Genomic DNA, 13,527 nt, shown 5'->3' on the forward strand with positions numbered 1-13,527 from the left:
TTTCTTTTTACAACAACATTTTCAGAATTAGGCACAGAGCTAGTAAAAAAAAAAAAAAAAGGGCTGGACCAGCCCTTAAAATGACTTACAAGAGATAATTTATGAGTGCTTGCATTTAATCAAAAGCTAATAGAAACTCTTAGCTTTATTTTCTTTCTGTGCTTTTCAGTGTTCACTTAATTTCTATAATTGTCAGATTTTCTTAATAATCATTTCTGAGGGAAAAATATACATGAAACCTGATTTTATATGCCCTGTGTTCTTTTCTAACAATATTTTTTGTCCCTTTTCATTTTAGTTTAGAACATCCATGACAATATATCAGATATTTAAAAGAAACTATTATTCACACGTTGTTGTTATGTGCTGATTGTGAGGATGGTGCAGGACAGCATAGTGTTTCATTCTGTTGTGCATAAGGTTGCTATGAGAACCCACCTGATGGCACTTAACAACGAAAACAGAAACAAGGTGTCATCAAGTTGGTTCTGACTCCGAGCAGCCCTATGCACAACAGAATGAAGCACTGCCTGGTCCTTCACCATCCTCAAAATTGTTGTTACACTTGAGCCCATTGCTTCTGCCACTGTGCCAATCCATCTCCTTGAGGGTCTTCCTCTTTTTTTACTGAACCTCCACTTTACCAAGATTGTTGTCCTTCTCCAGGGTCTGGCCTCTCCTGATAATATGTCTGAAGTATGGGAGACAAGTCTGGTCATCCTGAATAGTAAAGAACATTCTGGTTGTACTTCTTCCAACACAGATTTGTTTGTTCTTCTGGCAGCCTATGGTCCATTTAATATTCTTCTCTACCATAACTCAAATGTATCAGTTCTTCTATGATCTTCCTAATTCATTATCCAGCTTTTACATGCATATGAGGCAATGTACATTTACAGGGAGGAAAAAGAAAATTTCTAAAATATGAAATGATTCAAGTACATGTATTATGAAAAACAGAAAAATCTCAATATGATTATAACCTGATATTAGAAAATGAGTCATGCTGCTAACCTTAAGGTCAGCAGTTTGAAACTACCAGCTGTTCCATGGGAGAAACATGGGGCTTTCTGCCGCTGTAAAGACTTACAGCTTTGGATACCAGATAGAGTGTCGCTAATGAGTCAGAATCGACTCCACGACACATAACTACCACCACTAGTTATATATTGCAGTGCATCAGGTGTGTTATAAAATGGAGAGGAAGCCTTATCACAAATTGGAAGTTTTGTTTTAAGTAATTCTTGGATTATCTATAATTGTATATGAAACAATGTTCCCATGAAGCCTTCATTAAACCTGGTAAGGAATTAGAATAGCAGTGTGAATTAGAATGTTGTTAGTGAGCAAGATCACTAAAGAGATCCTTGAAAAATCCTTTTATTGAATGGGGTTACATCTCTTTCCATTTTTTTCTCGTCTTTCATCTGCTGTCTCTTAGTAAATCTTAAATGCATTACTCATGTACATACTTTTAGAAATGTCAGATTGCATAAGGGATACCTTCTTTTGAATTTGCTTTACAATGCAGGATATTGGATTGTGGCTTTGAAATGTTTATTGCTAAGATTCTAATGATATACTTTAGATAGTAATGACATAGTTATACTTACCAAAATGGTTGTTTTTCCTCCACTCTAACTCTATCTGTACCATTCTATAAATAAACTTACTGTGGAATAATCATTGAGTACTAACCCAAGTAGGCCAAGTAGGTAAAAAAAAAAAAAAAAGGGAGAAGATATTTTGTCCCATGTTAACATTTATCCTGGTTTTTTTTGTTTGTTTGTTTATTTAGCTTTGTTTTTTTGAAGGGGCATAATCCTTTACATATGTGTGTATGTATGAGGGAACATCCTTATATATATGTGGACAGGTATTCTCTGATTTATCACAATGAGCCACATTTGCAACCACCTCTTTTTTTTCCCATCTTATCATATGTAATACATTCTAAATATAATGTTGTAGCACATAATATGCTGCTGATGTTATCATATCTGCGAGGTTACATGTAGTTTTCATCCTCCAATGACATGATTGGATTTATAAAGATAATGATTATAAAATCAGTAGTAATGAAAACTTAAAAGAAAGTGTATTGCATGTTTATCAGAACCAACTTACAATGGAATTAACAGAATAGAATTCCCTCAAAATCCAGAGACTACATATGTGTGTGTATATATGTGTATATCTACGTGTGTGTGTGTGTGTGTGTGTGTGTGTGTGCGCATGCGTGGGCACATGTATAACATATATAGCATGGTATATATCAAGGTGTTTTATGCTTTTAAATAATTGCTTTATTATCTCAATAAGGATTTTTTCATTTCCTCAGGGTCGATGTATCAACTTCTCCCGAGTTCCAACTCAGTAAAAGGAAAGCAGTAAGTCAAAAGAGGTACGAAGATGACACATTTTCACAATGCTGATTTCCAACTAAGAAAATAAAGACATTTCAGAAGTTTTTGGAAAAGCAACTTAATTCTTCTCAGGCATAAAATGTTTTCTCTGCCTTCTGCTTTGCTTACAGCAAACATTTCCAAACACTTGTTCTGCTGTCTACACACAAGTCCATGAAACCCAATGGTAACACATAATTCATGACCTTGAAATAAAGAAGATCCTTAACTGCATGCTATGGTTTATACAAGAGTTCATTTCAATGTGTAGAAGAAGAGAAAACAAAACTACAATCAGAACATGCTACAGCATGAAGTTGATATCAAAGCAGGGACTACAAAAATAGCCATGATGGATTTTTCATGGAGAGAGTTTCATACATGAAAACATTTGCTACGGTCAAAGCAGAAAATTCCCACCAGGCTAAGCAAATAAAGGAGTCCATTGCCTTATAGCTGTATCAGATCAAAGCATCCTTCCAAGTCCCCTGTCTCAGTGTGCCTTACGGGAAGCTTCTGACTGGAAAATCTTGTCATTTTAGCACTGAAAAGTGCACATGCATGACAAAATGTGGACAGGATGCCTCAAGATATCAGTAACAAGCAAGATTTTGCCCTTTAGTTTTTGAAGAAACCTTTCACTATGCACTTGGGACAAGAAGAAAATTAATAGAGCGTTCTTCTTCAGAAAGACAGTCTCTAAGCAAAGATCTTGAGTGGAATTTAAGGACTTGTGATTTGAGACTGCCCATGTGTCTGGTAGATTATCCCACTTTTCTTTGTTTAAGATTTAGTAGCACATACAGTATCAATATCTGTAAACATACTTAGGAGTTTGTTTTGTTTTTAATTTAAAGGAAGCTGTAACCACAAAGCTTCCGCTCAGGGTTTTTTCTTTCTTCCAAGTCTCCAAGGGCTCTTCAGCGTCACAAGCCAGCAACTCTCTTTGCATGAAAATTTCAAAGTTTAATTAATATAATTAAAAGCAACAGCAAGCAGCAGCCTGTGAAGATTTTGCTCATCCTTTTTATGCCTTTTGACATTGAATGACCTATTACTGTGTGCACATTATTTGGATTTTGAGGGGCACTCCACCTTGGTTATGATTCAGTAGAGGAAAAAGACCTATTTTTACCAATTTGTAAATTAAATTTTCAGGAGGATTGGCCATCACAAGCATTGACAATGTATGTATTATATTTTAGAAAAACCACCATCGTGTCTTGTCGGCAATGCCATATTATGTTAGTGTGAGTAGAAACACTGTGGGGGAGGAATAAGGAAGCAGCTGAAGAAAAAAGCTCAAATGATCTAGTCACTTTCGATACTGTACTTCAGATGCGAAATGGATATTCGACTCGAAACCTGACAAAGTGCGCCTGCTTTGATGTGAACTGGTATAGACAATGACCAGTGGCTGGGTCAGTGGGATGTCTTTCTGCGAGCACAAAGGCTTATCAAATGACACTAAAAATAAGTTCAACCACCATCACATTGGAAAGAAGAAGGTGAACATTTTATGTTTGGTGGGCATGTGTGTGCATAAGATGGAAAGAGCGATTTGGAGCATCCTGGTATAATTACCCCCACTGTGCTCTTAATGGAAATTTCAAAGGACATGAATGATTCTGTTGGTTGGTGTCCAGATTTGTGACACTGCTCCAAGAAGCCTTACACACACACACACAAATATATAAATGTATGTATCCTTTAGCTTGGATCTTTTTCTCAAGTTTATTTATGTCTCTGGCTTTCTGGTTCTAAAGTCACGTGTCCACATAGTCATAAATAAAATTTTTACCTTTGCCTTTGTTGCCATTTTTTTTAAACCAAGTAAAACTATGTCTGGCTTGGAATATAAGGTTGCCTGGTTAGTTTCAGGAAGGGAATTGTATTCATTTCTAAAATGTTCCCTGTGTTCACACATGGTACTACTGATGGTAGTTACCCATGTGTGTAGGTGTGACTTGGAAGTCAGATGTAATATACTCAACCCTTTCTGTAATGAATTTTTGTAGATCTTTGTTCAACCTTTACATCAGGGGCAGGTTCTATTGCTTCACTGTTGGTATTTATAGGGACAATAAAGATACTACAAAAGCTAATGCTAGTTAGTTGCTATAAATTACCTTTAAGTTGGTTCCAACTCATAGGAACCCTATATACAGTTTCTGAGGAGTGACAGGTGGGTTTGAACCCCAATCCTTGTGGTTAGCAGTTTATTACTATACTACAACGCCACACCACGACTCCAAGGTTAGTTGGTAGTTGCTTTAAATTTGTCTAGTCATCATATAGCATAGTTATGATTTACTACATGAAAAATATAAGCAAACCTTTTGCCCTTAAAAGGTAAAACACCTTTTTGTAAATTCTAACACAAATTAGGAGAACTTCTGATACCACTATGAAGTGCTTCCTTGAAAGGAGGGAGTCAATGGCCTATATGTAGATTGAAAAACAAGTCACATATAAAGTTCAAAGACAGATGGGATTTCTTGCCACTCAAGAATATGAACCAGATCTGTGTTATGACTTTCTCTTGTTACACTGACTAGCAAATTATAATAGTTTGTTTTAAAGAATACTGTTTTCTCACCAAAGAACAAGATCATAAATCAGTATAATTTTCATTCAGGAGAATAAATGGTTAGAATAAAGCCATTTCTATAAATTAAGTGGTATTTGATATTTGATATATAGGAATGGTTTCTGTTTTATTTTCTGGGCATGATGTCAATCAGGAGTTATTCTCTGTGTACAAATGAATAAGTCTTTATCCATAATCCGTTTGTGTTGCATAAGGTTGCAAAGCAATTAAGTGGGAAATGACTTCTAACTTATGTGTCTCCTCTGCCTAGAAAGAAAATTTTGAAGGCATCTATATATATTTCATAACAATGTCTGTTCTTTATGGATTTGATCCATAAATATTTATCTATCTGAAAACTTTGATACTTGGAATGTTTTCCTTAAAGCATTTGGTGCTCCAAGAAGAAACATTTGGTGCTAAGAGTTGCAGTACTGATGCCTTCTCCCAAGTAAATTCTATTTTAAAAAATTATATTTCCTTTCCAATGAGATGCAGAGTAAAACTTGAGACCTTCCATTAACTAAGGAGCAGCATCTGTCAACTATAAAAAATTACTATTTCACAAGAATACAAGGCTTAACCTCTATTTTCAAAATGTAAAATAAGTGACTTGCTTCCAGTTACCGTTATAGTTTTAAAATAATTATAAGTAATAAAATATTAAATATTTGTTCTTATAATGAATTATTACTGGGTATAGAATTAGAATATCTCTGTGACTGCAATGTTGCTGTTGTTAAGTGCTTCGAGTCAGTTCCAACATATTACAACCCTGAATAGGGTTTCCAATGAGCGTCTGTCCTTGAGATTCCAAGTTGAGTTGCAATCCAGAACATTAATCTGCAGCACCACACCAAGACTACATATCAAGGACAATTGTTTACTGCTGGGAGATCACTTACCTGCTTATTTTAAAAATGAAAATAAAATCTACATTATAAACAACAAGATGATTAAAGTAATTTTGAATGATCAGCCTGTTAGATTATTTTTGAATCCTTAGAGGACAAAGAAATAATTAGACTTATTTAAAAGAATCAAAACTTGGAGAAATTGAAAGATTTATTCTGAGCAGTTTTTCTGTATTATATAGGGAGACCATTCTGAAAAGAAAAAAGAAATGGCTGAAAGTAAACTAGTTACAGTAAAATGTAAAAAGAGAAGAGGGAGAATAGATCAACTAACGGGTAATCTTAGCATGATTGACTGAACACTGTCCACTCTTACTGTGCTCAACTGACATCAGGTCACAAGGTGGTCTCTGGCCCTCCACCTTACTGCAGCCTTGATAACTTTTGAAATGTAAGTAATCTTGACTTTGATCAGGTAACAAAGCATTAGCAATTTTGCATGAAAAAAAATCTTGGATCAGGAATTTTTGCAGTTGATATTTGGGTTGTAGGTAAGAAAAAAACATTGAAATCAAAGCAAGATGTCTTTCATTATTTTTTTCTCTGTGACTGTACTTTTACTAGTACTAAGCATTACAGTGTCTTCCTCCACATGTGCATTACAAAATCCCCTAGTTAACTTTACTAGACTTTACACAGCATCACATTACTATAGGAAATGTATTGGGGTTTTATTAGTACTAGAATGTAATAGCAGGTGTGTGTGAACAGATGATAAATATATATATTCACTAATATGAAAGGAAATATATGATCTACAAAACAAATATAGAATCATTATAGAAACACGATATATATTTAAGGAAGGAAACAGGCAAACGAGGCAGGAAACATTGCCTATTCACAGGTAATGAAATGAGTACAGACACTTTCTAGACTTAATGAATTTCGATCACATCGTTCTGAGAACAGTGTAATTTTGTTGTATCTCTATACTTATTAAAGTTTAGTTCAGTCATTTATAAAAAAGAAAAAAAAACATTTTTTTGAAAATCTCTGATGTAGCAGACTCTTTAAGTTTTTTTTTTTTGTTTTTTTTTTAATTGACCATATTTTTGCACTGTTCTAAAAGAAATTCTGATAAGCAAGTTCATGGTATAACATGTCAATTATTTAAAGAAATTGTTCAAATAGCTTTACAAGAACTATGTGTGGTAAATTATAAAAGAGACACAGTTGTCTCAATATTATTAGACAAAGAACTATGGGTTAGAAATAAAATGATGGAGACCTAGAATGTAGATATAGCCAAGAATTGTGTCATTAATGTTGAGCAGGTCAATTTTTCAAGCCCTGACTGAAGCTGATCAGAAGACGGCTTAAGTTCCTTCCAGCTCTGACAACAGTTCTATGAAGACAGTTATAATAGATGTTTTTGTACTTTTGTATCAATTTTTAATGCAAAATTTAATTGTAAAGCCTGGCAATATCAGGGCTGAAATTTTCTGTTTAATTAAAAAAAAATTACACTGAATCATCATGGTACATCATTTATAATTAGCCATACAGAGTAATTTTTTGTTAGTTTCTTATAGCTAGGATTTGTCAGAGACAATTGATAACATAGTTTTCATGTGAAGTTTCTCAAAAGATAAACGAAACATTCAGAAGCATTTGCATGTTTTTCACTATGGTTTTATTTCCCTAGTAAATGTCCCAAAGGTATAAGTATAGATGTGTTAAAATTATTAATATATTGTCATCATTTTTAATGAATGGCACACTTTGTACACTATGTTGTTGCAAGATGTTGTGGTATAACTAATATTCTTCACCAACACCATAATTCAAAAGCATCAATTCTTCTTTTGTCATCCTTATTCAGTGTCCAGCTTTTGCATGTACATTTTTCAATGAGGTGATTAAAATACCATGGCTTGGGTTAACACACCTTAGTCTTCAAAGTGATATCTTTTCTTTTTAGCATTTTAAATAGTTTTTTTTTGCTTCAGATTTATCCAATACTATACAACCATGGCATCAAGATTGGAGGAAGACTCATTAACAACCTGCGATATGCAGATGATACAAGCTTGCTTGCTGAAAATGAAGAGGATTTAAAATACTGATGGAGATCAAAGAGCACAGCCTTCGGTATGGATTGCATCTCAATGTAAAGAAAGCAAAAATCCTCACCCCTGGACCAATAAACAACATTCTTATCAATGGAGAAAAGATTGAAGTTGTCAAGTACTTCATTCTTCTTGGATCAACCATCAACACTCATGGAAGTAGCAGTCAAGAAATCAATGTATTGCATTAGGCAAATCTGCTGCACAAGACCTTTTTAAAGTGTTGAAGAGCAACAAGATGTCAGCTTGAGGACTAAGGTACACCTGACCCAAGCCATGGTATTCTCAATAACCTAATATGCATGCAAAAGCTGAATAGTGAATAAGGAAGACCATAGAAGAATTGATGTTTTTGAGTTATGGTGTTGGAGGAGAATATTGAAAGCATCATGGGCTGCCAAAAGAACAAACAGATCTGTGTTGAAAGACATGCAGCCATAGTGCTCCTTGGAGACCAGGATGGCCAAACTTCATCTGTCATACTTTGGACATACTGTCAGGAGGAACCGATCGCTGGAGAACTATATCATGTTTGGTAAGGTGGATGGTCAGAGAAAAAGTGGAAGACCCCCAGCGAGATTAATTGGCAAAGTGCAGCATCAATGGGCTCAAGCATGGCAACAATTGTGAGGTTGGCCCAGGACTGGGCAGTGTTTCATTCAGTTGTACGTAGCGTCACTATGAGTTGGTACCAACTCAATGGCACCCAACAACAACAATAATACATCATCTGGTAAAGTGGCAGCATCAATGGGCATAAGCATGGCAACAATGTGAGGTTGGCCCTGGACCAGACAGTGTTTCATTCAGCTGTGCATAGGGTCGCTATGAGTCTGTACCCACTTGATGGCACCTAACAACAAGAACAATACATCATTTGGACTCCTGGCATGGTGCTGTAGGATCACTACTGGAATCCTGGTATGGTATTGTAGGATCAGTACTAGACTGTGAATCACCAGTCAGCAGTTCAAACCCATCACCTGCTCCTTGGAAACCCTGTTCAGAGTCATTATGAGTCAGAACTGATTTGACAGCCCTTAACAACAACAACATACATCATTTAAATTCTTGACTTTTGACTTCATGGGCGTTGATTGTGGATCCAAGCAAAAATACACCTTCAATATTTTTTCCATTATCATGATGTTTTTTATTAGTCTAGTTGTGAGAATTTTTGTTTTCTTTATATGGAGGTGTATTCATATTGAAGGCTGTAGTCTTTTATCTTCATGAGTAAATGCAATCTACTTCACTTTCAGCAAGCAAAGTTCTGTTATCTGTGTCTTGTAGGTTGTTAATGATTCTTCCTCCAATCCTAACACAGCATTCTTGATATAGTTAAGCTTTTTGGATTATTTGCCCCACATACAGATTGAGTAAGTACAGTGAAAGGATGTAACTCTGACACACCTTTCCTGATTTTAAACCGTGTTGTTGTTAAATGACTTCAAGTCAGTTTAGATTCATAGCAGACCTGTATAGTTTAATTCTCTTCAGCTTCAACATGAACCTGCTTATTAGGAAATGATCATCTGCTCCTCAAGTAATGCCTAGTCTTGTTCTCACTGATAATGGGAACTTCCCCATTGTCTCTTTCCACAGAGTAGTACATTTGTTTCCTGTATATTCCATCTGGCAATGTCATATTATAGTCATACGTATAATATTTCCAATGACTTGGTCATTCATTTTGTAAAATCTTATCGTGTGCTTACCAGTGTCATTTATATCACAAAGGCCATATTTTCCAACAGCTAAACCTTCTTTGTGTTAACTTTTGCATTTCAACTCTCATTAATTATCAATGCATACTGATTGCATGTTTGACTAATGTTAGATGTAGAAGTTGGTTACAAATTTCAATTTCTTGATATTAGTGGTTGATGTGTAGATTTGAATAGTAGTTATATTTACTGGTCTTCTTGTTATAAGTGCCATCAAGTCAGTTCCTACTAATAGCATCTGTGTGTAAGGTTTTCAAGGAGCTGTTGGTGAGTTTAAATCACTGACCCTGTAGTTAACAGGCCAGTGCTTATCCCACAGTGTCACACAAGGACTTGGTCTTCCTTGTAGGCAAATGGATAGTAGCCTGTTAACATTTTACTCAGGATAGATCTTGAAATGTTCTTTTTAATGATGAATGTCATGTAACTTCTTTTCAATTAATCAATTCCTGGTACAGTAGACCGTATGATTGTCCTTTTCAAAATGACCTGTGCAATTTATTTTAGCTCATTTATGCCTAGGATGGTGTTCTGGTTTGGTACTTCTGGATAAAACACTGGGCCACAAGGTTAGTTTGAACTACCAGGTGGGCACTCCTCAGAAACCTTATACAGGGTATCTATGAGTCGGAATTGACTCGTTGGCATTCAACAATAACAACATCCCAAGGATATTGATCTTTATGCTTTCCATTTCATTTTGATGATTCATACTTAGTACTTTCCATGTTCTAGTTACTAACTCATCTGTCAGTTTGTCATAATGTATTGACTTAACATTTTTCTGTGATGCTGGAAGCTATGCCATTGGAATTTCAAATACCAGCTGGGTCTCCTACAGTGGACAGATTTCTGCAGAGTTTCCAGATTAAGATAGACTAGAAAGAAGGCCTGGTTATTTCTGGAGACTCTGTAATGGGAATTTGTTTCCTAGCATTTTCAACTTTTTGAAGCTTCCTATATTCCTTGGCTTCTGGACCCTTCCTCTATCTGAAAGTCACATCATTCCAATCACTGTTGTAACCATCCTGTCACCTTTTGTGCTGTTAAATGCTGTGGATTCGGTTCCAACCCATAGCAACGCTGTATAGGGGTTTCTGAGGAGTGGCGGGTGAGTTTGAACTGCTGACCTTGGGTTAAAACAAACCTTGCAGTCATGTTCTTATCCTACCGCACCCCACCAGGATTCCTTAGGCCACATCACTTTAGGTCTCTCTTTTCTTCTGATACCCTATTTTAGGACTATTGTCATTATACTGAAGGAGTCTTGTACAATTTTTAAGTGCAAGGCTGCTGACTGAAGGTTGATGGTTCAAGCCTATCAGCTGCTTTGTGGGAGAAAGATGTGGCAGTCAGCTTCTTACAACCTTGGAAACCCTATGAGGCAGTTCTATCTGTCCTATAGAGTTGCTATGTGTCAAAATTGACTCAGTGGCAACAGGTGTGGGTTTTGGGCTTGGCCATTACACTTATCCCCCTTGAAAAATCCAGGATAACATTTTATAGTTCTTAACTTATCTTTTGCCATTTAAAGTAACATGAATATGCACTTAGGGTTAAGACACAGACATTTTGCATGACCATTATTCAGACTAACACAAAGCTTGTGATTATTTTCATTTCATTAAATATTTACCTTATAGTTTTGCTTCACAAAAATATACAAGTTGAGCTGAAATTCCTACATTAGATTCTTACCTGCCAGAATTCTTCAGATGTTGTCATATCAGTGATTTTTGTAAAATCCAATTTTACCTCATATTTTACTTGAGACTTTTGCCAATGAAGGAAAAATATCAGAGGGAAAATTTTTGTGAATTTTTTTTTTTTTTTTTTAAGATTAAAAAAACTCACTTAGTTGAGAAGCATAGGGACAGATTTTTGTTGTCGCCTCTGAAGGATTTACCTGACTTATCTGCATAAACACAGAAGTTAACACAAATTTAATCCCTATAATCATTTTCTGGAGTCCTGGTGTGGCACTATAGGATAAGCACTTGACTGCAAAGTTGGTTTAAACTGCAAGGTTGGCAGTTCAAACTCACTAGATGCTCTTCAGTTGCTGTGAACCAACTATATGGCACTTAATGACTCTTAACAACATCAATAACAAACACTTTCTCCTATCATACTGATTTCTGTAGAAAAGGTTGAAATATTACCAGAGAAAATGAATAATTAGCTGATAGTCTAATGATAACACTAGCGATATAAATATAAAAAAAGAATTCAATAAAGATTTTATAAATGATTGTAATAACTCTTTTCCTTAAATAATATGAGCAGGTAAACACTCCCAGAGAAGTGAGAGCATAAACACAAGAAAAGAAGGGAGAAAGAAAAATATAGGCAGTGAGAAAAAAACATGATCTAGAATTAAAAGAAACACATCTTTGAGGACTGAGGTGTGAATTATGGGTGAAAATACAGGAAGAATGGAAAAGATGGGCAGGTTAAGATGGGAACAAAGTGTTCAAGGCCATGTTAGCTAGTTTGGACTATCCCTTCAGAGTCAAAAGGAGCCTTTCAACAAACTTCTGAAGCTCTAAAGCAGGACAGCAACATTATCAGTTTGACATCTTGAGACAATCATAGTAGATAAGCTGGAACAGAGTAAATTAGTACCTGTTGCTATTGAGTTGATTGCAATTCATGGAATTGACTCAACATTACCTAACAGCACCAACACGGGAAAAATGTTGAATTTTGATGAAGGAAGCATCGAAAGAAGATGGGAAGAATACATAGAGTCACTGTATCAAAGAGAATTAGTCAATGTCCAACCATTTCAGGAGAGAACATATAAATGAAGCAGTTCAAGCTGCACTGAAGGCATTTGTGAAAAACAAGTCTCCAGGAATTGATGGAATATCAACTGTGATGTTTCAACAAACTGAAGCAGCAATGTAAGCACTGACTAGTCTGTGTCAAGAAATTTGGAAGACAGCTACCTGGCCAGTTTAATGGACAAGATCTATGTCTGTGTCCATTCCAAAGAAAGGTCACCCAACAGAATATGGAAAAATATTATCAATATCACATACTAGTAAAAATTTGTTGAAGATAATTTTAAAAAATGGTTGTAACACTGCGAGAACTGCACAGACCTGGTGGAGGTGTTAAATGAAACCCAGACCACGGAGCGGTGGGATGAGAGGTGTCTGGAGACCAGGTCAACGGGGGGGATGCTGCCTAGCGGGAAGAGACTGCAGCAGCCAGCCAGGCTGTCCTACTTACCCCAGACACGAGGGCGCCCTCCTGGCCTAGCCGTTGGATCTTGGCTTTGAGGTGGGCTCAATCAACTTAGAGACCCATAAGCCCAGCCCAAAGTGTCTCATTACAACCCTGTCACCCCTGCTGTGCTTCCACCTCTTGACTGACTTGACATCCTAGGACAGAAATCCCACCTTTGAGCCGGACTTAAGGGCCATAGCGCAAGGAGATTAGCGTTTAACAGCAACCACACAACCGCCACTAGTCTGTCGTGCTGTGGTGGTTTGAATTGCTGTGATTCTGAGGGCTATGCCACCGGTATTTAAATTAACCAGCAGGGTCACCCATGGTGTACAGGTTTCAGATGAGCTTCCAAACAAAGACAGACTAGGAAGAAAGAGTGACAAACTACTTCCGAATCGCTGAAAACTCTATGAATAGCAGAGAAACACTGTCAGATACAGGACCGGAAGGTGGGAAGGCACTCAGAATGAGACTGGGGAAAAAATGCCTCCGCAAGGAGCTCTGGTAGCGTAGTGGTTACGAATCGGGCTGCGAACCTTAAGGTCAGCGGTTCGAAACTACCAGCCGCTCCGCGGGAGAAAG

At 36.4% G+C, this 13,527-nt stretch overlaps 1 protein-coding gene across 1 annotated transcript in view; it reads left to right on the forward strand.

Annotated features, from left to right (window-relative positions):
• ANTXR2 (anthrax toxin receptor 2) overlaps positions 1–4,208 on the forward strand; it is a 242,129-nt gene extending 237,921 nt beyond the window's left edge. The window contains exon 17 of the mRNA XM_006872892.1: positions 2,342–4,208. Coding sequence (XP_006872954.1) covers positions 2,342–2,380 — 39 coding nt within the window. The 3' untranslated portion in view covers positions 2,381–4,208. The remainder of the gene's footprint in view (positions 1–2,341) is intronic.
• The last annotated feature ends 9,319 nt before the right edge of the window (positions 4,209–13,527 follow it).

Source organism: Chrysochloris asiatica, unplaced genomic scaffold (assembly GCF_000296735.1).
Source record: "Chrysochloris asiatica unplaced genomic scaffold, ChrAsi1.0 scaffold00214, whole genome shotgun sequence".
NCBI classification, from domain to species: Eukaryota; Metazoa; Chordata; class Mammalia; order Afrosoricida; family Chrysochloridae; genus Chrysochloris; species Chrysochloris asiatica.